The sequence below is a fragment of the Drosophila guanche genome, unplaced genomic scaffold (assembly GCF_900245975.1).
Source record: "Drosophila guanche unplaced genomic scaffold, DGUA_6, whole genome shotgun sequence".
Lineage (NCBI taxonomy): Eukaryota > Metazoa > Arthropoda > Insecta > Diptera > Drosophilidae > Drosophila > Drosophila guanche.
Window position 1 is genome coordinate 2,428,186 of NW_022995749.1, and position 23,965 is coordinate 2,452,150.

Consider the following 23,965-nt stretch of genomic DNA (forward strand, 5'->3'; position numbering starts at 1 on the left):
GGCTTTATTCTATGGAGGGAGAATGATCCCAGATATAAGGAGTGTTGAGCAGAGGATCCTCCCAAGGGATTAGGAGAAATCATACAGATGTCAGTGGGCATTTCCCGTTATGAATGCAAATACAATTTACAACCGTAATACCCGTTATGCACTTGTGAGCAAAGTCAATATTGATTCAATTCAGTGTGATCGAAACAATTTAATGAACAATAAGATAACATCTGAAACAATTTTTTGTTTATTATTATATCAGCGGTTGGCAGAATATTTCTACATTGTCCAATAGCTATTTTTTCGTTATTTTTATGAAATATTTTTAAAATTTCCCACGCACATAATAAAGTGGCCGTCCTTTGACAAACGCAAAAATGATAAAACACGTTACAACAATAAAATTATAGAAGCTCTAGTATTTTTCAGTCGGAATCAGCAGTCCAATTCAAAGGAACTGAAACAAAATAAAACATGAGTCTCCTGTGCATCAAGTAGATTAAGATAGTCTAAGCCAACTGGCTAGAATATGTTGTATCTGTTGTAAAGATAAAATATATAATGCATTCACAAGAAGCGTTCAAAACTGGTATGGTGTGTGGTGGGTTAATACTCACTGGTATATTTTGGTATATTTAATAAACTTGTGTGGTATATTTTGGTACATTTGTGAGTTTCTGACGGTATTTTTTAACGCCTTATCCTCGGTTATTGGACATAACAATAAAATGAGTGGAAAATAGAAAATTTACAAGATATTTTCCAAAGTGGACAAACCATGATTGGTATGTTTTTTGTTTGTAAATGGTTTGGTATATTTCTTTGGTATTTCGGGAGGGTCACACTAAATCTCGACTCATATGTGCGTTCCAATTGGATTTTAAATAAAAATATAAATTGTAATACGCTTTGCCTACCATTAAGTAAAATCAAATACCGTTGCCTACAATTGGGAAAAGTCCAATAAGGGCTCGTTTATGTCAAATATCTAGAGTTACGATCCCGTGGACGCCGTGAGTTATTCGTGTACAACCACCAACTATGAACGGGTGCCAGTGTTTGTTTTAGCACCAAAATTAGTGGAAAATACGAAATTAATTAAACTATTGAGCGTTTCTATGTGTTGACGTCAACCCAGGCGCGATCTATTAGTGCCGCTGGTGTGTTAAATACTCTGTCGCTGAGGGGCAGGGCCCACAACTTTCGGTGCGAGTCTTTGAACAGGGGTTTGTACAAAAAAATACATACCAATCCTCGTATGTGTGTGTGTGTGTGTGTGTGTGTGTGTGTTGCGGAATGTGTGTGCTTGTGCGGGGGTGTTGTGTGGTGGCTGCTGCGACTGTGAAAGAGCAATGCAAATCCTTTTGTAATCCCTAGTTCTAGACAAAGAATCAATTTCCCAATTGCCCGAGAAGGCGGTGGCACTTGTGTCGCTCTGGTGACAAGTGCAGCAGCAGCAGCAGCAGCAGCACTAGCAGCGGGATTGTGTGTGTGTGTGTGTGTGTTTGTGTGTGCATTAGTGTGCGTCCGTGTGTGAGGTAAGGTCGTGTAGTGGCAAGTGTCAAGGCATTTTACAACAGCGGCAACGGCGACTGCGACGGTGGCAGCGGTGGCACACGAGCAAGGTAAAACCTTCGCTCGAGCTTCGAGCACCGCGCCCCATGCGCAGCTCTGCATTAAACATGACACTTGTCCCGGTCCAGGGCTCCCTACTCGCCTCTATCCGTGTGTGTGTGTTAGTTGGCAATGGTGTGCGTGTGTGTCCTGTGAGTGCATCGTAAATTGTTGCATATTTAAATATTCATGCAGCAGAGCCCTGGCCCAGCTCAAGAGCCACTTTCGAGCAAAGCATAGCTTATATTTTTTTACGATTACAATTGCTATTTCACACGGACAGCCATTGGGGCGCCTGCGCCTGCTCTACGACTCGCTCTCTCTCTCTCTCTCTCTCTCTGTAGGCTCTCCATTTGTCTCTCCTTTCTGGGCGCCCCTTATGTAGGACTTTTTGGAGTGCCTGCCAAGAGTGCCCCTTGGGGTCCCAAATGGGCATAATAATAGTGCACGGCTCTGACCAAGACAATAGCAAAAGGAACTAGCTATAGGGCAACGTACCCCTCCCCTTGCACACCGCCCACCTCGAGTTGGAGCCCCACCAAACCCTACCCCCCCTTTGTTGCCTGACATTTTGAAGGCTTGTTTACGTTTTTGTTGCCCAAAAACTCGGGAGTCCGGACCGCTCATCATTTCCGTTGGAAAATTCAAAACGTTGACAGTGAAGCTTCCTTCCTGCCCCCCACACATCATGGAATGTGCTGTAATTGATTTGGGTTCGGAATCGAGCTCACCTGAAGAGGGCAGAGCCGCCTGTGATTGACAGCCTGTTGGCGGTTGGATGGCCACTGGCCATACTCATTTCCTTTACTAAAAAGCATTACTCTGTTTGGTTCTCTATTTTGCAGCCACAAAATGTATCTTTAGCATCAGTTAAACGCGAGAGAGAGGCAGCCATAACCAAGGAAGCGAAAAACATCAAGAACATCCAACGACAGCAGCAGCAAGAAGAACAACCCACAAGAGCGCCAAGTTGTTAAAGAGTTGGTCTCCTGGTGCCCATCGGTTTTGGGATCTTTTTTTGTTAATTTTTTTTGTGTTCGCTTTTGGAGGGCAGTAGGCGAACAGGGCCAGGAGCAAGGACGAACACGTAGCGGGTTGGACACGGCGGTACACGTACACCTAGGACCAAGCCGGACAAGCCACGACCACCCACGCCCCACTCATCAATATTCGAAAAAGCAATTGAGACGCGAACCATCAGCAGCATCAGCATCAATTCATCAATTATTCAAAATGACCGAAGACGAAATTCTCTTTGACGATGTCTACGAGCTGTGCGAGGTCATTGGCAAGTAAGTTTCTCCCCCACCACCAGCAGCTCAACGAGCGGCTGCTGCTGCTGCTGCTGCTGCTGCTGCTGCTATTGACGGCTGCCATTATCTCATTATGCATGTCCTAACATCTTACCCCTACTCAGTCCTCAGCCTACACAAGAAATGCAGGAACAAGTTGGCAAACTTCTCACCAACTTTTGCATTATTCAAAAATTGATGCTGCTCTAACGAAATTTCTGTGTTGTGTTGGCCAGCTACACTCCTGATAGGATCATAGTTGTGTCCCAAAGTTGGTTGGTCCGTTTTTGCATAGTTTACCAGGTCAAAGTTGAAGGAACAGTCTGAAATAATATGGCAAATATTTCTGTGATTTGTTTTTGGCAAAAAAAACAATTAGGGATAACTTTTGTAGGAGAAGTTTTCTAATTATTAGTTATTAAGTTCCACATATTTTTGGAACAGGGCCAAAATATTTCTGTCCCACCTTTAATTAAAAATAATTTTGCAAAAACTTGTTCAAGAATTCCCTTTTTCAGGGTATACGAAGGTTTCATTGAGGCACATTTTTATGGCCAAACAATAGTCAAACGTACTTTCCTCTCCAATATATGTAGACCCCCTAAAATTGCACTTAAATTTCGTCTCAACTACATCATTTTCCCCATCCCTTTGCAGAGGACCCTTCTCCATTGTGCGACGATGTATACACAGAGAGTCCAACCAGCAGTTTGCTGTTAAAATCGTGGATGTGGCCAAGTTCACAGCGAGTCCAGGACTGAGCACAGCGGGTGAGTGTTCTCATATATTTGTTGTTGCTTTTGGTTTTTTTTTTCAGAATGGGAGGCGACCTTGTTCGATTTGGCCTGACAGGCACAGTTTTTGTGTGAATAAATTATAATTAAGCTGCTCAATTATTCAAAATTATGTTGCTGGCACACGTGTAGCTGGGCCCCCCAGGCATCTGGCGGCCCAAGATGCCAATTAAAAAGAAATTGCTCAAGTGCAAGGATGCCTGGACCTGGACGCGAACTGGGACTTCCCAACCAAAACCCGGCCATTGACTAAATGATGCATGGCAGGGACATAAGTCAGCGCTAAGTCCATTAGTGCCACTGCCAGCTGGTGTCGAGCGTGGGAGCTGGGCGTGGGACCTGGGTGGGAGCTGGGTGGGAGCTGGGTGCTGGCCATACAACTGTTTAGGCTTCCATCTAATGTCAACTAATTGCCGTTTCTCTCTGCTTTCACTCCCATTGCAGATCTGAAGCGCGAGGCCACAATATGTCACATGCTGAAGCATCCGCACATTGTCGAGCTGCTCGAGACCTACAGCTCCGAGGGCATGCTCTACATGGTGTTCGAGTTGTAAGTTCTCCCTTCCCTTCCCCTTCAAACCAAAACCCTTCATTTACTCACATTTTCCATTTTTACACATTTACAGCATGGAAGGCTCCGACCTGTGCTTCGAGGTTGTGCGTCGCGCCGTTGCCGGTTTTGTCTACAGCGAGGCAGTTGCTTGGTGAGCAGCAGGGCGTAGCTTTTAACACAAACATGTGCCATGGATGTGTGTTTTTGCCAAGAGGATGCCTATAAGCTAGCATGACAATAGTCAATAGTAGTCGGGAATTGTGTATATTTTGCATAGTTTTGTAGTATTTGCCGAAGCTCCGATAGGCCTATGGGGATAATCTTTTCTTATTAGGAGTGTAATAAATGCACACATCAATTAGATGCCGAATAGATTTTAATGACTCCTAAACATATGAGACACTAAAGTCCAAATTGAGCTTCATGATGTTCAACGCATGAAAATTGCGTTTAATCGTTAGTTGTTTTGATTGCTGTAGATCTTTCTTTATACTTGCAAAAGCCATAAACGTATCTAGGCTTTTATTTGTGCAACAGAAATATGGTTGCCATTCCCTTAATTGTTAAAGAGAGGTTAAAACCCTCAGCTGGCTTTGCAGTCTCTTAATGATTAGTTTCTAAGTTTAGAACTCGTATTTAACAAGTCCTTAGCTTACCGAAACAAACACGCATCCGTAGTACAAAACCCTCTATAAGCACTCTATTTAACATCTTGTAATCTTTGCAGTCACTACATGCGCCAGATACTGGAGGCGCTGCGATATTGCCATGAGAACGATATACTGCACAGGGACGTGCGTCCTGCTTGTGCGCTGCTCGCCACCGTGGACAACTCGGCGCCAGTGAAGCTTGGTGGCTTCGGTTCGGCCATACAGCTGCCGGGGACGAGGGAAACCATAGAAACACATGGACGCGTGGGCTGTCCGCACTACATGGCGCCGGAGGTTGTTACCAGGCGGTTGTACGGCAAGGGCTGCGATGTCTGGGGCGCTGGTGTAATGCTGCATGTCCTGCTCTCGGGTAGATTGCCATTTCTGGGCTCCGGAGTGCGACTACAGCAGTCGATAGCGCGTGGCAGGCTCTCGGTGAGTGGTCTCAAAGGATTCATTGCGGGTTGGCGTCCATTAACCTCTTGTGTTTCATTTCTTTTGCAGTTTGAGGCGCCTGAATGGAAATCAATTTCGGCTAATGCCAAGGATCTAGTCATGAAAATGCTGGCCGCCAATCCACATCACAGACTTTCCATCACCGAGGTGCTCGACCATCCGTGGATACGGGATCGGGACAAGCTACAGCGAACACATCTCGCAGAAACGGTGGAGGAATTGAAACGCTACAATGCTCGGCGCAAGCTCAAGGGAGCCGTTCAGGCCATCGCCGGCGGCACCACCATGGATCCCGTTTATGTCACAGATGCGGACAGTAAGTGCTGCCACTCGTAGACTTTCTTTTTGTCAATTCTAATCAATTTCCCGATCTTGCAGTGCCCATTGCTGGAGCACCCGACGAGTGGGCCGACGAGGAGGCGGGCATCGAGGCGGTGCAGCGTATTTTGGACTGCCTGGACGATATCTATTCGCTGCAGGATGCGCACGTGGATGCGGATGTGATGAGGGATATGCTGCGGGACAGTCGCCTGCACCAGTTGCTGCAGCTCTTCGACCGCATCACCTCGACAGTCGTCACGAGCAATGGCAGGGCGCCGGCCGCAGAGGCGGTCACACGCAGTCGGGATGTGCTGGAGACGCTCTCGTCGACGGGCGGCAGCTCGGTGGCCAATAAGTATGCCAAGGACGAGCTGATGCTGCTGCTGGCCGCTCCACACATGCAGGTGAGTTACCCCACTCCATTGTGCTTTATTTACTCTTACTTTGCTGTGTGCCGTGTGGCATTTTGTGGCAGGCTCAGGCTTTATTTCGTAATAATCTGCCAATCACGACAGAGCTTTGCTCCTTCTTTACTTTACTTTTCTCTCTGTGGTCATATCAATCTCTGTGTGCCACTCGAGGGCTCTCCTGAAATTCGTTTCGGCTTAAGCTGAAACAAATTTGAAATGTATTTAGTGCGGGCAAACAAGGCAGAGCTAAACCCAGAGCCACTATGCACAGTGCCATCACTCCCGGAGCGCAGACAGTCACTAATCCTTTGCCTCAACAGAGACACATACTCGTACACTCTCGTGTCCATGCTCATGGAACAATGCCTGCTAATGCAACCAAATACAAACAATTTAATCAGAATAAACCAAAATGAATTTTCGGACGTTGTTGCTGTTGCTGTTGCTGTTGCTGCCACTTCTGCCCGAACAGCAGCAGGAATACGAGTACCAGAAGCCCGCAACAAAGCCAACATCCGCGACACAGGCACCCCTAGGGCCCCGGTCCGTTTCGTTTCGTTTCGTTTCCTTTCCTGGCCGGGTCTGGTCTGGTCCACCCCTAAAGGCTTTTTGCGCTGAAAAGTATGCTACACAGCTCAAGTGCCATCGTCGTTGTGGTACTGCAAAACCCGGGCACACAAAAAACATTTAACGATAGCGAAACAGCGAAAAAAAGGTGTAGAAAAAAAACCGAACCGAGTTTTGCATTTGAATGAAATATCAAATATCCTTGCGGACATTAATGAAAAATAACTGAAATTGATGATTCCTTGAGGGGTTCAGTGCAAAACTGAATTTAATATGATTCCCGATGGGTTTCAACTGTTCAAATTGATTATTCAAAATAGCATTTAAGTGACCTTTAAATGGGCGATAAATATGTCGTCAAATTTCAAGTAAACATCTCATTTAAGTGGATTTGAATATCCAAAAGTTCTTGGAATTATGGAATTATGCATAAATTAAATCAAGAAAACTTTTCGCTGTATTTGTTAAAGGGAAACTTGAAGAAATATCCATGGGATCCGTCAAGCTAGCCCATCATTTGCAAGACTTTTCCTTTGAGGTCTTAATTGCTTTACCCCCGCCTCATATACCCCACTCATAAGCTAGGGTATTAAGAATACTTTTTCTGCAACACCCCCCCTCTCTCTCTCGCTCTCTCGCTCTCTCGCTTGGGGGAGAAGTGGAAACTTCTGGGATGTCTGCCTGAGTGTGATATGGAGGCCCAAAATGCTATAACATAACTCTGTGCTATCCACTGTCGTTAATTGCTCCTTGAAGCAGACTACACATTTTTTTCTGCCTGCTGCTGTGCTTCTGTGGATTGGGCGTCCGTTGCCTCTGTGCCTCCTTTTATTTATTTTTGCGCCACTTCAGGACTTGCTCTCGGACTCGGACTCGAGCTCGGCCTCTGTCTGGCGTCTCATTTTCATAAATCCAGCTACAAAAAAAAAGAAAGAAAAGAGTGCGCAAAGAATGAAAGAAAAATATGAACAACTGCAGCAGCAAAATGCAGGCTCAGGCTAGGAAGGAATGTGTTAATGCTATATACACATCGTGGGGGCTGGGGAATAGTTGATGGGAAGGCAGAGAAGAGGAGGGTGGTTGTGGGGGAGGTACTAGAATAAGAACTGAATGTCCAGGGCTGCAGCAGCAACAAGAGTTTTCCCCGGACCTGGTCCAAGCTTGCAGCAAAAGCTCTTGGTCTCTGGTCTCGGTCCTCTCTCTCTCTGGGTCCCCTTCCTTCTCTCTCGTTGCGCTGCACATTGCAGCGTCAACTGCAGGCCATTCTCACAGCCTCCCGCTCTCTCTCTCTCTCTCTCGCTTCCCCGCCCTCTCTAGCCAAACGGAGCACTCGTGATTGACTTAAACAAAAAGCGCGCACAATTTTCAGTTTAGTTTGCGGCGCAGTCGCCACTAGGGAACGTGCAGCGCCGCGCCGCGCCTCGGATTCGCATTTTGATTTATTTGACACTTGCCCAGTCATGTGGAAAAGAGACGGCTAACGAGGCGCCACAATCCCATACACCAACACACCACAGAAACGGCTACAACTGGAGTTTGTTTTTTGTGTGTGTGAGCTCTGGTTTTTTGTTGGTTTCTTTTTTTGTTTTTGGGCGGGAAACCTTCGTCAGGAGTCGTCTATTTCTCCAGTGGGTTTCTCGCTCTCTCTGTCGCTCTCTCCTGTTCGCTTGACCCAATTAACAGGAGTCTAAACCCGGAGCGGGACTCGTAAACGTACCCGTTGTCGTATATCCGTATATCCGTATATCCGTATAGCCGCTGCAGTACCCGGGAACCGGGAGCCTGTCTCTGGAGTGTTTTAGTGCGTGTCGTTGTGTCAGTGTGCCAATTACGCGCGAGTTTTTCCTCTCGACTGGAGTCGCGCTGTCAGCCACGTGTTTCGGCATCTCAATCCACATGGGAGCAATTGACAAAATGGCAGCCACTGCCGCCGCTACCGCTACCGGTCTCTGTAGTGCCACCATCGACGATGATGATGCTGCCGCTGCTGCTGCTGCTGCTGCTGGTGCTTCTCCATGGCGCTGGGGACGCGCCATTGCCCTGCTCATAAATTGGCGGCATAAGAAGAGACTCCTTCGTCCCAGTCCGCAGCTGTCGACTACTAGTATGCCAGCATAACTCAATTTAAATTCAAATGTGTTTCACCTGCTCTAAAACACCAACAAGAACAGGCAACTGGATACCCAAAAGGGAGTGGAGGGAAAAACTCAAAATTAAATGCTGTAGAACAGGAACAAATAATCAAATTATAATATTGATAAGAAAACAACAACAACAACAGCAGCAGCGCAGCATAGAGAAACCGAAGAAACGTGGAGAGTTGTGAGGTTGCCCGTTCTGCTGAATGGCGGCCAACGATGAGAGGCAGGAGCAAGTGTGTTGTTGCTGTGGCTGCTGCTGCTCCGGATCCACCGCCGCCGCCGTCATCGCTTTGGGCAATGCCGCTTCAGCGCCTCAGCCGCAACCCCATCTGGAGGTATTCCAGTGGATTGGTCTGGAGACGGCCGAGCTGCTGCCCGCATACGTAACCCGCTACTACAACAGTCTGCACCATCAGGTAAAAATCCTCATCCGCCGCGTGTGCCACGCACAGCTTGCCCGATTGCATATATCTGGGCACTGGGGGGAATAGAATATGGAATATGGGAATAGTTTTGTGTGCTGATGGGTGGGTCAGTGTTTTCGTTTTTGTTTTCTGATTGTTTTTGCATTTTGTGGCAGCCGCCAGCATGCTCCAAATGCGCTGTGTGGCTCTGGTCTGGTCTGGTCTGGTCTGGTCTGGTCTGCTGCTGTTTTGGTTTGAGTTGCGGCCAAACTTTGATTCATTTTGTTTACACTTTTATAATTGGGTTTTCAATGGCAGGCAGGCTATGCCTCGCGTATGTATGAAACACAATGAAAAAGTTATCCTAATGGAGGAGGACAATCTATGGGGAGCTGTGGCTCCAAGGGAGCTCTGAGTTAATTACAAAACAAGAATTCAAAGGAAAATGTTCATCAATTAAATCAGCGGGGTATAGAACAAATCATATCAGCGGAACTCGAGAGGCGTATCATGCACACGACAAGAATGATGTTCTTGGAATTCTCCTTCACTGAATTCACTTCCCAGACCTTGTGGCATCACATTATAAAATAAATCATGAAAGCTGCTTAATAAACAATCGAATAAACTTGTATTTTGCTTGGAAATCTCTTCGATCATCACACTAAAAATAAGGATGCTTGCCTAATCCCATCCCAATTCCTAATGTGTGCGTTAATTTAAGATGCCATCAATAAATGATCAGCAGGAAGTGGCATCGTTGGAGGCATCTTAAAGCGTTTTTTCTATCATTTCTTTATGGTCGTCGTTTTTGCCATTGGTTTATGGCCCTAGCCCCGGTAGACACTCATTGAATATTGGCCAATTGCAATGGCAAAATCAATTTACCAAATGGCCAACAAATTTGCATTTTTGTATGCCACACACCCACACACACACTGAGACTCAGACGGGGAAGCACTCTCTCGGGGGCATCCCCCCAGTCAACGTTTTTGGCTCGTTCTGTGGGATGCCATCAGCATTATTACAATGCTCGTTTTACCTTTGACTTGTTTCTGATTTGCTCCGAGTACACAAGGATACGGATACAAGGATGTGCAAGTGTTCGTCCTTTTCCCTTTCCCCGCTCTCTCTCTCTCTCACTTCGTGTGTGTTTCTGTCTATATGTGTTAGATGGCAACTAAACGTGTCAACGAGGCTAAGTAAGCACACCAGCCAACTAGCAGGAACAGGACCCCCTCACGGCCAACGGCTGTCCCGGCCCACTGACACATTAGGGTTACTCTCTTGGCCGCACACATAAATGTCGGAATTTGTGCTCCACTCCAGCCCATCGCCCATTGCAGTTGGCATCGTTTTGTATACTCTACATCAAAGAGGACGTGATGATGTTAGACCTGTCTATGGTGCCCAAACCTAGTCTCGAGTTGTACCTTGAATGCACTTCGTCATGCACATGACATATATATTGTTTTTGCATTCGTCGGCACTCTACATCGTACGTCCATTGCAGTTACTATAATCATTTCCTATAAAAAACCAATTGTCCTTTATGGGAGGTAGTCTCTGGTCACCTCTACATAGTTACCACTATATCACGGTGCTGTCACAAGAACAATGCATAAATGGCTCGCATCTGCAAGGGTATTTAGAGCTTCCTGTGAAGGCTGTACCTATCATTGTTGCTGTTGGCTGTGTTGCAGCCAAATTTGTTGCCACTTCGATGGCATGACAAATTCGTGCCAAATTGCTTTCACTCTCGCTCTCGCTCTGCCTCCTCTGTCGCCCGTGTCGCTTGCCTCTTTCCTGTGCCATCCCTTTCTATTGGTCTGTTGCAAGCGCACACACAAAACGCTGGCGACAGCCTCGTGTTAATAGTTTATAGCCAGATGCTATTACCCAAGCTCTGTTCCACTCTGTGCTCTGTTCTGTGTTCTGTGTTCTGTGCTCTGTGCGGGGCCTTGACCTACACTGCGCCTATGGATGTTGGATCCTTGGGCAAAATGAATTCGCACTTGACAAGGGTGTTCGGAAAGGGGTGGTGCACTTCTACTGTGTATTGTGCATTAATTAAAAGCCTGTTATGTTGCACATTAAGCTGCTGCGGGTCTGTTGTCCTTGTGAATCAATCGATTGTCTTGTCTGTACATCTTTTATAATTTTGGACCACACAGCCAAAAAAGAAGATGTATATTTTCTTTGCAATAAACATTCCCAATTCTAGTCGCATAAGCAAGCCCAAACTTTTCTTTATATTCCTTCAGTGAAGCTCCCAGCTTTCCCACGCTGTCCCATCGCCTTACCTCCGACTCCTTCTGCTGCTGGTTGGCCCTTCGCTCATTCCATTCCCAGCAAGCGCTTCATAAATATTTGCTGTGCCTCAGCACAGATTCATAACTCATAAAGGGTCTGTCTCTCAGTTATGCCCAACCCCCCCCGCCCACTCTGACAGTGTGTGTTTGCCTGGCCCCAATGGACATCTAGCAGGGGTCTTGCCACATGTAATTAGGTTGCGGTTTCCTTGCCACCTTCTTTCTGCTGGTTTGCTTCCTCTTTTGGCAATGAATCCTTTTTGCATCACGCCCGCATGCGGCAGGCAGGCCAGTCGAAATAAGTGGAGTCCAGTTGGCCCTATCTGGGCTACACTCTCTCGGTTTCTAAGTGGGTGTGTGGGTGTGTGTGTGTGTGTGTGGGTGTCACCTACTTTGACTTGGGCTTTGGGGCAGCAGTACTCTGTGCTCAGCTGCAGCTGCAGCCACCCGCTGATGAGCGCTTGATGATGCTGGCCCGTTACGAGGATGATGACGATGATGGGCATGATGATGATGAAGCCAGCGTTGGCAATGATTGGGTTAACGACTACGTGGCGCAGACGTTGCGCCATAAATTACGAATATTTGCACGCTCTTGCACGTTACTTGCTGCTCCCGTTAGACAAACAGCAAAGGCAGAGGCAGTGGCAGAGGTAGCAACAGCGACGGCGACTGCGACTGCGACAGCGACAGCGATTGGCAATGAGTGAGAAATGTGTTGAGGTGCCAGACGGCAGCTTGGCCCCGCGTGCAGACTGCGCATGCCCGTGGAGTCAAAGCCAAAGCCAGTGTCAGCGCCAGCATCCTGCATCCGAGGTGGCAGATTCAGCAACCAACCAACCCACCCAAGCCAGCTAGTCATCTCGCTTGCACTTGTGCCACTGGAGCCTGCCTATCTGCTTCGGAAATTGATTGGGAATGGAATCCTGCATTCAGCTAAGAGCAGAAGAGAGAGAGAGAGAGCAAAGCTGAGGCTGGATGCTGCTGCTGCTGCTGCTCCTGAGTTTAGTCTTGAATTGTGCACCTTGGTGGCTGGTTCTGTGGCAGTGTAACGCGAACCCTTGCCTGGACAGGACGGGTACACAGCAGCAGCAGCAGCAGCAGCAGCAGCAGCAGTAGTAGCAGCAGCAGCAGCAGCAGCTAGAGCTTCAACGCTTCGCACACACACACACACAACGACCACGACGGCTGCTGCACACACATCAACACACACAGACACACAGGCGTAGGAGCGAGTGAGTTTGCCATACGGCAAATAAGAATTGAACAAAAAACAGGCGAAAAAACCAACGAAAAAAGTGAACCCAAGGGGAAAAACTAATGTACAAGTAACGGGGCTGGACCAAGGGGGAAACAAGTGCCGTGTCATCATGAAACTTTCTTTATGAAAATTACAAAGTTCCGTTACTTAACAGCTTGCGTCCAGCAAATCCCCCCCGAAAAACAGAGAAAAAGAAATATGGAAATCGTGGCTGGGCAGTTGCGCGCAAAAGTGTGCTGCTGGAAAAATGTTGTGCCAGACAAAATTTAAATTGATTTTTGCACGCGAAATGGAGAAAATCGGAAAAGCACTCACACACACACACACACACTCACACACATATGCATGGAGAAGAGTGCGTGGTCGTTTTTGGCGACTTTTCTCGTGCGATTGAATCGCTGCTGCTCCACTGCTGATTCCCCTATCCTCTTGCGTGCTCTTCTTTTATGTTTTTTGCATATTGTCCACTGCTCCTACTCCCTGTCCCTGTCCCTGCCCCTGTCCCTGTGCCTGTCCCTTTCCCTGTCGCACTCCTTGGGCTGTATTTGTGTGTATGTGTGGGAGTTGCTTCCTCTCCCGATTTCGGCATGCCCTACTGCTGCTTCACCCACTCACTCTCTCTCTCTCTCTCTCTCTCTCTCTCTCTATCCCGCCTGACTGCCTCTGCTGACACACGAGAGCGATAGCGACGTGCTCTCGCATCGTACTCGTCATCGCCGTCGTGCGAAGCAACAACCGCAAGGGGTGGGAGGGGGGACAAAGCCAAAGCACAGGGCCAACTGGTTTCAACCGCATTTCCAGATCGATTTGCCAAAAATTATTATCAATGATTTCGCCAACGATTCAATTGAATTAAATTAATCCGATTTATGACGCCTGCGTGTCTATCGTCTTAACTGTGTGTGTGCCAGACTGTATGTGTGTGTGTGTGTAATGTGTGAAAACAACAAAAAAACTGATGCGTTTCCATTCTTAAAAGCAGCAAACTAAACAAAGCCAAACAAGAACAATCAAATCATGTACTCGTGATTTAGTTATTTACTTTGGCAAACAACAACAAATTCAAACACACAAAAAGGCAGCAAATACAATAAGCACAAAACAAACACAACGTGAACCGAATAACAACAACAACAAGCACAACATTTCGTTGCAGTAAGTATGAGCAGGCGAAAGCAAAACCCCTAAAACACCCAAAAACCTCCCCAAAATCATTTAACATGGAATTCCCTCACAAAACACACAACACAAAAAAAAAAGGAACTTTGCTTCACTTCACCGCTCAGCACAGCATCCTGCCGTACCCCCTGAAATTTCCAACCCATAGAAAGAAAAACCGTTTGCTATGCCATTTCCGTTTGCCTTATCAAAAATGAGTATATATACACAAAGATATAGAAGACGAATGGAAAGAGAAGAGGTAGCACAAGAAACAAGGTGGAGAGGGAGTTTTGTCTGGTTTCATTTACTCAGAGCAGAGGCAACGAAGAGCAAGTGCAGCAGTCCTTGAAGCGCAGTCAGGCCCCTTCAGGATAGACTGCCGCCACGGCAACCCGACACGACTCGACTTACCTCAACTCTGAGTTTTCAGTTCAGTTGAGCTCGGTCGAGTTCTTCCCAGTTTATTAGTAGAGATTGTGGCTCTGTGGCTGCAGCAAAAAAAAAAAAAAAAAAACGAACGAGTAAAGGTTTTAACATTAAACGTTGCTTTAAAGTTTGATTCGCTCACAGAAAAATTCTACTTTATAAAGTACGACACGTGCATCCTTTCGAGTGTAGGGAAACTTGTCTAAAAATATATAACACTCAAGGCTATAAGGGTAACCAAAACTTATACATTCCTCAACCATTCGTGTTTTTTTCTTTCTCCTGTTTGGCTCTCTCTCTCTCTCACTCTCTCTTTCTCTCCATATTTTCGCTCATTTCTTCTTTGTTGGTTTTTGAATCTTTTATGAATTGAATTTGGTTATTTTGTTCGCGTATGTTCCGCTGCAAAGTTTCCTTCGCCTGACTCCGAGTCTTCTGCTGTTTGGCTTCCCTAGGCATTCATGTCCTTGCGTGACTTCCTTCCCGGCTCGAGGGCGCAACAGAGGCACGTTCTCATTCAATTATGGGGATAGGATGTGGCATTGGGTGGCAGCGGGCGCCACATTAGCATTCTCCCAGTGCGGCAAACGGAAGATGCGGAAGCCAAACGCAAGCATTTCGGCGGCCCGCCCCTTTTATGATGCGAATATTATTTAAGCATTCACAATTCCATTTTAATTTAATTCGATGGCAGCCGACTCGAGCTGGCTGCAGACATTTGGCATTCAGTGTAAAATTTGTTGAAAACTATTTAGCATAAATAGTCTCCCATTGCGGTCCAGATAGGCACCAGGGAATTCCATAAGCCCACTCCGAGGTCAGTCTTGCTCTGTCCTTTCTCCGTTACAGCTTTTCCTCCTTCTCTGTTGCTCTTTATTAGCGCATATAATTTCCTATTTTCTCTGTTTTTGTTTTTCGTGTAACACAGACTGTTGTTTTTTATTTACATTTTTAAGGCTTTTTCCCCAAACGATTGCTGTTTGGAGCCGTTTAGATAAAAGCCGCCTGCCTATGCCTATCCGTGCTGCCCCCTCGGGACTGGCACAGGTTTTTATATTGTACATTTTTATTTTTATCTCCTAGGCATATAAAACACACATTTTCAGTTGCCTAGACAGTGGCTTTAATTAAAACGAGGCGGGGACTAAGAGATGGCTCGCATCTGTTCCGTTGATTGCCTCCAGGGACAGGGATTACTCGTAGGAGGAACGTGGGGCCCAGAGTTATGTGGGCGTGTCACTAATTTCAATTGAGAAGGTGTGAGTGCTGCGAGGGACTACATTTTTTAGTTACTTGCATTAAATGCACAAACATTCACCCAACACTGTGCCAAATGGGGAAAGCCCCAAGCCAACCTCTAACCCCACCCGCTGGGCCTTGCTGTGCTGAGTTCTAAATAGATCACACACACACATAAACACACACGCCTGAATCTAAAAACCTAAACCTAAACCAAACCATCCGCAACCACAGAAACACTCTTAAAAAAAACTCCCACTCCCAGTCGAATAAATTTCGTTAAATTTTGGGCTTTTCAACAATTTTCTTTTGCAGAACTCGCATGCTATAGAAAATTTCAAAAAAGCTAAACAAAAACCAAACCAAAATCAATTCAAAATTTCCTCTAAAAGTTGCATAAAATAAAATATATAAAATAAAAAAAAAACACTCACATATATAGTGCACACTTGTAAAAAAAACTACATAAAAAAGGAAAATTTAAAAATAAAAACCGTAATTAATTAAAATTGTGATGAAACAGTTAATTGCATAAAAACCAAATCTCAAGCATTTAAAAATAGAATAAACGAAATATTTACACGGCGGCTGCTTTCGAAAGGGAAAATCAGCATCAATTAAACGAAACAATAATTTATGACAAAAAACACTTGAACTCCAAACTCGACTCCAACGCCAAAAAGGAATGAAGTACAGTCACACCGAGATTAGAGAGCTGCAATAGAGAGAAGAGAGCGGCAAACGTTGTGCATAATTTACCAGTGATAGCAACAGAATTTAAATACAATTTACGATGTAATAAAGACAATTACCTAATTACAACAGCTGAAGAAACAAAAGAAGAAACCATCGCAGACATAACCCCCCAAAATTGTTGTAATTGTTGAAGTTGTTGTTGATTATTCATAATACCGTTAGTTGTTGTTGAGAAGAGATTGAAATTGGCCTGGTAATATGCTGGCACTGCTGTGATCACGAGAGCGACAGAGGGAGATGCTTACGAAGGAGCAGAGCAACAGCAACAACAGTTATATTCCAAACGTGAGAGAGAGCGAGAGCTATGCTTAGCAGCAGAGAAGAGCACTAAGTCGATGCATCCACCCTCTGCGAAAGCTGCCCAAAGCGAAAGCAGCAACAATAAGAAATAGAAAGAGAGCAAAAGCGATGCCCAAGAACAACAGTGAGAACAGTGATAGCAGGAGCAGCAGCCACATATCAAAGAGCTAAGCCAGATAGAGCGAGCGAAAGCGAGAGAGAGAGAGAGAGAGAGAGAGCAACGCAGCAGCGGAGAGAGAAGCCGCACAACATTTACCCGCGCCATTCGTCGCCACCGCCCCCGCATCGCCTGCAATGCTCTGGTAGCCAAGACAGTTTTACGGTGGATCACTACTGTGGCGGCGGCGGAGGCGGCGAAACACAGGGGCCGGGATCGGCGGCAGGAGGATCAGGCGGTGCAGCTGGCGGCTGTCCTGGCGCGAGCGCTGGAGCGGGAGGAGGTGGCTGTGCATCAACGGCTGGCCAATGGTCAGGAGGAGGAGGAGGCGTGACCGCGTCAACGGGAGGCTGCGGCATCGGCATGTGTCAGCATCATGGGCTCACATCACAGTCGTTGATGTCCGGTGGCTCGCACATCTCGCTGCTGGGCAGCAGTGGCAGCAGCGGCATGAGCGGCAGCGGCGTCGGCAGCAGCGGCCAGGGGATACCCCAGTGCTCGGCGGCGGCTGCTGATGCCGCCATGATGGCGTCGGGCCACTGCCGCAGCATGAGCGGCCTCAGCTCCATCAGCATGTCGGCGCCGCCCTGCCCGCCGCCACCAGCCCTCTTCAATCCGTGCAGCTCGGCAATGTCCCTGCAGCAGGCGGCGGCAGCGGCGGCGTCGTCCCGCTGGGGACCGCGCACCTCCTGCCCCGTGCATAGTCCTTTCCGTGTGCGAGTGCCCAATGGCTCCATTTGCTCCGGACACCAGGTGAGACCGAATCAAAAAACAAAACTGTCGTGCGTGAGAGGGTGGGGGGCTTCAGGGGAAGCCCCTGTTGGGGTGGGGCCCAGACCATAATCATAATCAATCGTATTCCGTAATCTGTGCCTAAAATCCGTTAAATAATTTGCATCCGTTAAGTCGAGAGAGTCAAGAGCAGCCCACAAGCCTGCCACAAAATGTTCTTTGCGCTTTTCCATTATCATTTTGTACGTAAATGCTTTAGATACACTCGTATTTAGATAGTTTACTGTAAATACATGCAAGCGATCTTTACTGTACTGGTAGCATAATAATCTTTAACACGACTGACAAATCTCTCTGTTCTATTTTCTCTTTTCTGTTACCCTTCTGTGTGGCACGCGCCTCTCCTCTCCTTTGGCCGGCAGGTAAGCAAAGCAATAGCGGAAACCAAGTGCCCCGCACAGATTTTGGCAGAGCCCTGAAATGTGTCAACGACATGTAAGATTACTTTCATTTGGTTTGGGGTTGCCCAAAAAACACACACAAACACAAACACACACACACGCTACGCACACTCAAATGGACCACAGAAAAAAACACGTGAACCCGAGGGTGGCTATGTCGGTTGACGAGAATGATTGAGAGTTCTCTCAGAATGAGAGATGATCCAAACTAATATACAAAGTAATGAAGATTATGGAATACATTAACGATCCAAGTTTGGATACACAAACTCCAGAGAATCCCCTTACACCCACTGTCGATAAAATGGCATTTCCGACCATGTACTTCCCTATCCACTCTCGCAGCGTAGGGGACGACTCATATAGTTTCGCAAATTATAAAGAGCTCGATTCACATGATTGCCCAAGCGGTGACCTGAGCCTGGGAGCATACTTGGATTTGGGTTTCAGCAGAATGGGTCCGGGTCCGGGTCCGGGTCCTTGGTGGCTTGGGTTGCTATCCCTAAATCAGCGACAGGCGCAGGTTTTGGTTGACTGCGCCGCCAAGTAGGCAAAGAGCAGGGCACAAAAACATGGAAAGAATAAAACTACGAAGTGGAAACAGAAACTAGAACAACGGCAAAAGCAAAAGCAAGAACAAGAGAAAGAGCAAGAGCAGCGGGTCGAGTATCAGAAATCCCGGCTTTTGTGACAATTGCCATTTAACGTTGTTTCCCTTTTGGTCGCCCCATACCTAGATTGGGTTCTTTTCGCTTTTCCCCGGCTAGCTCCTTTCCGTTTGTGTCCCTTTTTGGGTGACATCAAATTGAATGTCACTAATGCAATTAGTTCACACAAAATAATTCTCTTCCACTCGATTATAGAGAATAATATGCTCGTTGTCATTTATTATGAAAAACCTCACGCACACTCACACGCACACGCACACTCACCGGCCAAAAGGGAAGTCCTGTTTCCGGCGGATCCAAAAGGGAACCGAGATACATATACATATATATGCAAAGTACGGGCTACACTCGCACTGGTGGAGCAATGGAAAGGCGCTGGAGTGGATAGAGAAGGTGGAACTTGGAGATGGGAGAATGAGGGGTTGAGTGGGTAATTTTTGCGCCGGGCGCGCCTAAAATTTACATAAATATTACACAAGAAAGGCAATGGGGGATGTCGGATGGGGCTTTGGTAGATGGTTGATGGTGCATAGTAGAGAGAGGCATAGCAAATAGGCTCGTTATGAGGCAGACGCTCAGTTTTTTTGGAGGATCATCCTGCGCCAGAAACGGCAAAAGGTGTGGTCACAGCCTCAAATTGAGTTTAAAGCTAACGATGTCAAGTTTTCGGATATCGTTATGTTTGAGATGATATTTAGATTGTTGCACGAGCTCTGAAAAATATAAGAAACGAAAAACGCACATTATTAAAAGACTGAGGGGAATGCGGAATAAAAAGTTCAAAGTTCTCAAACGGAAAGGTTATTCGAAATTTGTTAGAAAAGTTTTTAAGAGTCGCGGAGATTGTATCTTTGTTGGCAATTTATACGAGCTCTGTTATCATTTCGTTTAAGAAGGGAACTCTCTCTCTCAAGTGCTACTACAATGAATATTGATTGACAGATTTATATTGATTCAAAGAGTCATTTCTGCCTCTTCAAGACCATTATCTTTACAGTCACCAAGGTGCAAAATGTTTTCCCTTGATTATCTTTCTTATTTCTTGGAAAACATTTTGTTTTATCTAAATTATCCCATAAGCGATGCCAAATTTCCACTAACTTTGAACATTAACCGAGTAAAAACATCAAATTTGATGCTTGAGAGAATTTCTAATTTCTGTGTGAGAGAGAGCAGGAGAGAGGCAGAGTGAGATGTGAACTAACACCTGCCTTGACGGCCATCATTGTGTGTGTGTGTGAGGGACATCCTTATGCCACATATGGACGTGACAGCAGGAGAAAACATTTAGTATTCCCTCTGGCAGGCTTAAAAAACTTTTATCTTGATAGAAGGACTTGGCAGCGCATTTTTGGGAGGGAAGGAATGAAGAATAGAGAGGAAGGACAAAATGTCTAAGTGTCGGAGCGAGTGACTGACTGACTGATGGACCGACGGATTACTGGCTGACTGACTGACTGACTAACTGACTGGCCTGCCTGGCAGCCTTGACACTCTTCATTTGTGAATGCGTTAATTGCGCTGGCAAGGCGAGCGGCAAAAGCACTTGCCAGTGTGTACACACAGCGTCATACTACAAGTGTGTGTCAGTGTGTCTGGCAATGTGTACACACTCACACATCAGTCACTGCTCGTGCTGCTGTTGCTGCTGCTGTTGCTCCTCCTGCTGCTGCTGCTGCTGCTGCTGTTGATGCCGTTGATGATGATGAACAAGCATGAACAAGCACAATGGGCCCGAACAAGCAGTTAGAGGCTGTAAAAGCAACAACAGAAACGGCAACAACCAGTTACAATGGCGATTACAAGCGGCAAGTGTGTACATTATTTCGCAATTTACCAGCCTAGTCCCCTTCCCCCACACACACACACACACGCAAACACCCTACTTCAAGGCAAACAAAAAAAACATAAAAAAACAACAGCAGCAACTTGAGAAGCAACAAAAAAAGGAAAGTACGAGAAGAACAAACAAAAAAAGTCAAGAAATAATTAGTTTACTTGTTAGGAAAGTGAGTTATCGCCCTTTGTGCCGCTGCAGCCGTTGCCGTTGCTGTTGCCGTTGCTGTTGCCCTGTTTTCCTAGTTGAAATTGAATAAACAAATTTTACATGCCACACACACGCTCACACGCACACGAGACACGCATAGGAAATGTGTCGAGTGTGCAAAAATAATAATATTAATAATAATGTGTATTTTTGCCCAAAGAACAAAGAACAGCTCAGCAAGTGTGAGACAGAGAGAGGGAGAGAGTGGGAAAGGAGAGGCTTAAAAGAAACGAGAAGAAACACGACAGACGACAATAAAAACGTTGAAGGTTTGGAAGCTACCGAAGCTGAAAATACCCTTTAGAATATAATATAGAAACCATTTATTAAAGGAATAGATGAAGACTGAGATGAAGCTGCTTTCTATAATCGCCAATTTTGGGTGTTTTTTAAATCTACTTAAACTGCTTTTCGAAACATAATATTTGCTGTGCTGATTTACCCAAATCGAATTGATTATTTCCGCTGGAGCAGTTATATTTTATATAACACACCAACTGGCTGATGGGGCTGTAAACCGCTTTAGCTATTGACACTAATCGCCTAATTTGAATTATACATTTTTGGAATACTCTCTATTGAGAGATCGCTGATTAAAACTGGAAACACCCACCAAACCAAACCCACCTGTACCAGGGAGAGCGAGAAGTAATGGAAGGAGTTGGCATGGCTATAAAATTACATTTACATGGTTATGTGCTCGTTTCTGTGTGTGTGTGTGTGTGTGTGTTTGTGTGGTATGAATGAGGCGAAAAAGTGTTGCCTACCTAACGGCGTCATTAGTCACACGCGGGAGCTGGAGAGATGTTTCGTTGCCGGAGACAGGTAGGGAGCGAGGAATGTGGCAGAAACGACAATATGTTGCGCCCACGGGAAAAGAGTTTTCACACCGCTGATAGATGGCAAAGATAAATGCATAATATGCTAGAGAGACAGAGACAGAGAGAGGCAGACACACTCCACTCGCAGGGACACACCGGAAATTTGTGGTGTGCGATGGTTAACCAAAACCAAACCCAAAACCAGTACGACAGACCGAACCATACCGAAGCGACCCAACCAAAAACCTTTGTTGCAAAAATATCAATATATTTGTGGGGAATTTTGTTTTCTTTTTTTTTTTTTGCGCCGACTCTCCCCTTCAACAAATTGAATGATGAACAGAGACCGGCTGACAACAACAAGGATGATGCCGCGCACGCTGACAATGATGTCGCTGCCATTGTTCGCCCGATAAGGGAGCTGGCAACTATTACCTGGGACGGGCAGTGGGTGGTTGGATGGGAGATGGGGCTGTCAATCAATATGCCCCATCATCATGCATCATGGGGACGTCCGTTGGGAGAGCTGGCGGATGGTTGGGTTGCTGGGTAGCTGGATGCTGGAGTCCCCGTCTGTCAATAATAATGCCAACTAATAGGCAGGAAGTGTTAGCCGCCGCCGCCAGGCTGCAGGAGCTGCAGGAGCTGCAGGAGGAGGAGCCAAAGGATGCCGCTCAATTACCATGACATAGTCGTACGGTGAATGTTGTGTATTGGACCAATGTTAACTGTAAGACTGTGTCTCGGTGGTTGCCAGCCAAGCAACACAGAGAGAGAGAGAGCCGAACCGAACCGAACCGGACGTGGAAGTGTAGTCGAGCAGACAACAATAAGTTTGCCCAAGTGATAAGTTCTGATAGTGTAAAGTTTTAGCTACAAAAAGCCCTAACGCTTTGTCCCACGGGAAAGAAATGCACCGCAGTGGGCTCCAGCTCAGGCTTCCTTCTCCCCCACATTAGTTTATCACACAAAAACACACACGACATGAACAGATTGGAGCACCGCAACCTGAGCCAGACCTGACAGCTTGACAGCCACGGTCCGGGGCCATCAACAAACTTTAAACAACTTTTTGTGCGTTTTTTGGGTGTTTTTTGTTTGTTTGTTTGCCCATCCCCATGAGGAGGGTATTTGCTCCGAGGCAAAAGAAGAGAAGAATATGTTTAAAATCTGAAATTTATTACATGATTTCTTCACATCTGACATGGCGATGATCGTTGAAAGCAAAGTTTTGTATTTAAAGTCCGTTCTGTCTTGCTTCTACTTTTACTATTACCATGGGAACTATCTGCAATATAAATTCAAATGTAATTGTTAATGATTCCGCAAGGGTGTTCAAAGCTTACCCTTCTCTTTTCGTCTCCTCTTTTCGTGTTTATGTTGGGGTTAAGCTGGAATTAATCATGCAGGAGATTCATTTGCGGTCTCCCCCCCACATATCACACATACATCTGTTGTAAACCCTGGCTGCTACCAGATAAGGTGCCAAATGCCAGAAACTATCCGAGTGAACCTGGCCATGAGACCAGATTAACTGACTGAAGTCTGCACTCGGCCAGCGACCCGGCACCTGGGGGGGGCCTGGTCTGGTCTGGTCTGCCTACCGCTGCACGTTGTACTAATTAAAATTCGCCATTAATCCAGATGATTCAGCTGTCAACGGCCGCCCCACTCTTGTGTCGAGTTTCCTATCTGTTTTTCCCTACAATCTGCAGCCTCCATTAGCCGGGGAAATGGATGTGGAAACCATTTGCAGTCGCGCGTACGTGTGTAATTGACGTGTGGCCTGGAATATTAAAGAGAGTAAAATCCTAGAACACTTCCTGCCTGCCTGCCAGCGCCTGTGTTACTCTGATGCTGCTGCTGATGCTGTCGTTGCCAGGGCTGTGTAATTATTAAAACCAACAAATAACGTTCGTGTGGTCGGTGTGAGGTCTCCCACAACCAGAGGCCTCTGCGATGTTGGTTCGTGGCTTCGTCCTTTGGTTAGTGGCTTAGCATAAAGCTGCAAAAAAATGACCAGGACCATGGACTGACGGATAACAATGGACCTGACTCAGCAGCCAAAGAGGAGCAGGAGCAGGAGCAGGAGCAGGAGCAGTAGCAGGCAGTGATGAATATTTAGCTTGAAAAGAGCTGACGATGGATACCAAAGAGATTTTACTTATTAGTACCTCTCTTTTACATTCAACTGTAGAATCTGCCATTCCGCTTTGAAAGGTGTAACTTTTAGCTCTCTGAAAATGTGAAATTATTTTGTACACTGCCTTTTGCTTCTTGATTCACTTTTTTATGGTTTTCCATAGTTAATTTCCCGAGTCTCAATGTTTTACTTGCACCTCTGCAGAGTTCACTTGAGAGTTAAGCTCCATAAAAAAAGCCAAGAACCTTCCAAAAGTTTTGCATCATGTCAAAGATTTGTGCAAAGTTT

The 23,965-nt window shown here is 46.2% G+C and overlaps 1 protein-coding gene across 14 annotated transcripts in view; it reads left to right on the plus strand.

Annotated features, from left to right (window-relative positions):
* The first annotated feature begins 864 nt into the window (after positions 1–864).
* LOC117585388 (peripheral plasma membrane protein CASK) overlaps positions 865–23,965 on the plus strand; it is a 34,818-nt gene continuing 11,717 nt past the window's right edge. For 2 of the 14 annotated variants that reach the window (XM_034274837.1, XM_034274840.1), the window contains exons 1-8: positions 865–1,217; positions 2,451–2,897; positions 3,555–3,667; positions 4,136–4,241; positions 4,318–4,395; positions 4,972–5,329; positions 5,399–5,666; positions 5,729–6,075. In XM_034274837.1, coding sequence (XP_034130728.1) covers positions 2,839–2,897; positions 3,555–3,667; positions 4,136–4,241; positions 4,318–4,395; positions 4,972–5,329; positions 5,399–5,666; positions 5,729–6,075 — 1,329 coding nt within the window. In that variant the 5' untranslated portion in view covers positions 865–1,217; positions 2,451–2,838. Of the gene's footprint in view, positions 1,218–2,450; positions 2,898–3,554; positions 3,668–4,135; positions 4,242–4,317; positions 4,396–4,971; positions 5,330–5,398; positions 5,667–5,728; positions 6,076–8,968; positions 9,206–16,780; positions 17,559–18,002; positions 18,033–23,965 lie in introns of those variants that run through there. The other 12 variants (XM_034274841.1, XM_034274844.1, XM_034274846.1 and 9 more) reach the window with 10 other exon arrangements.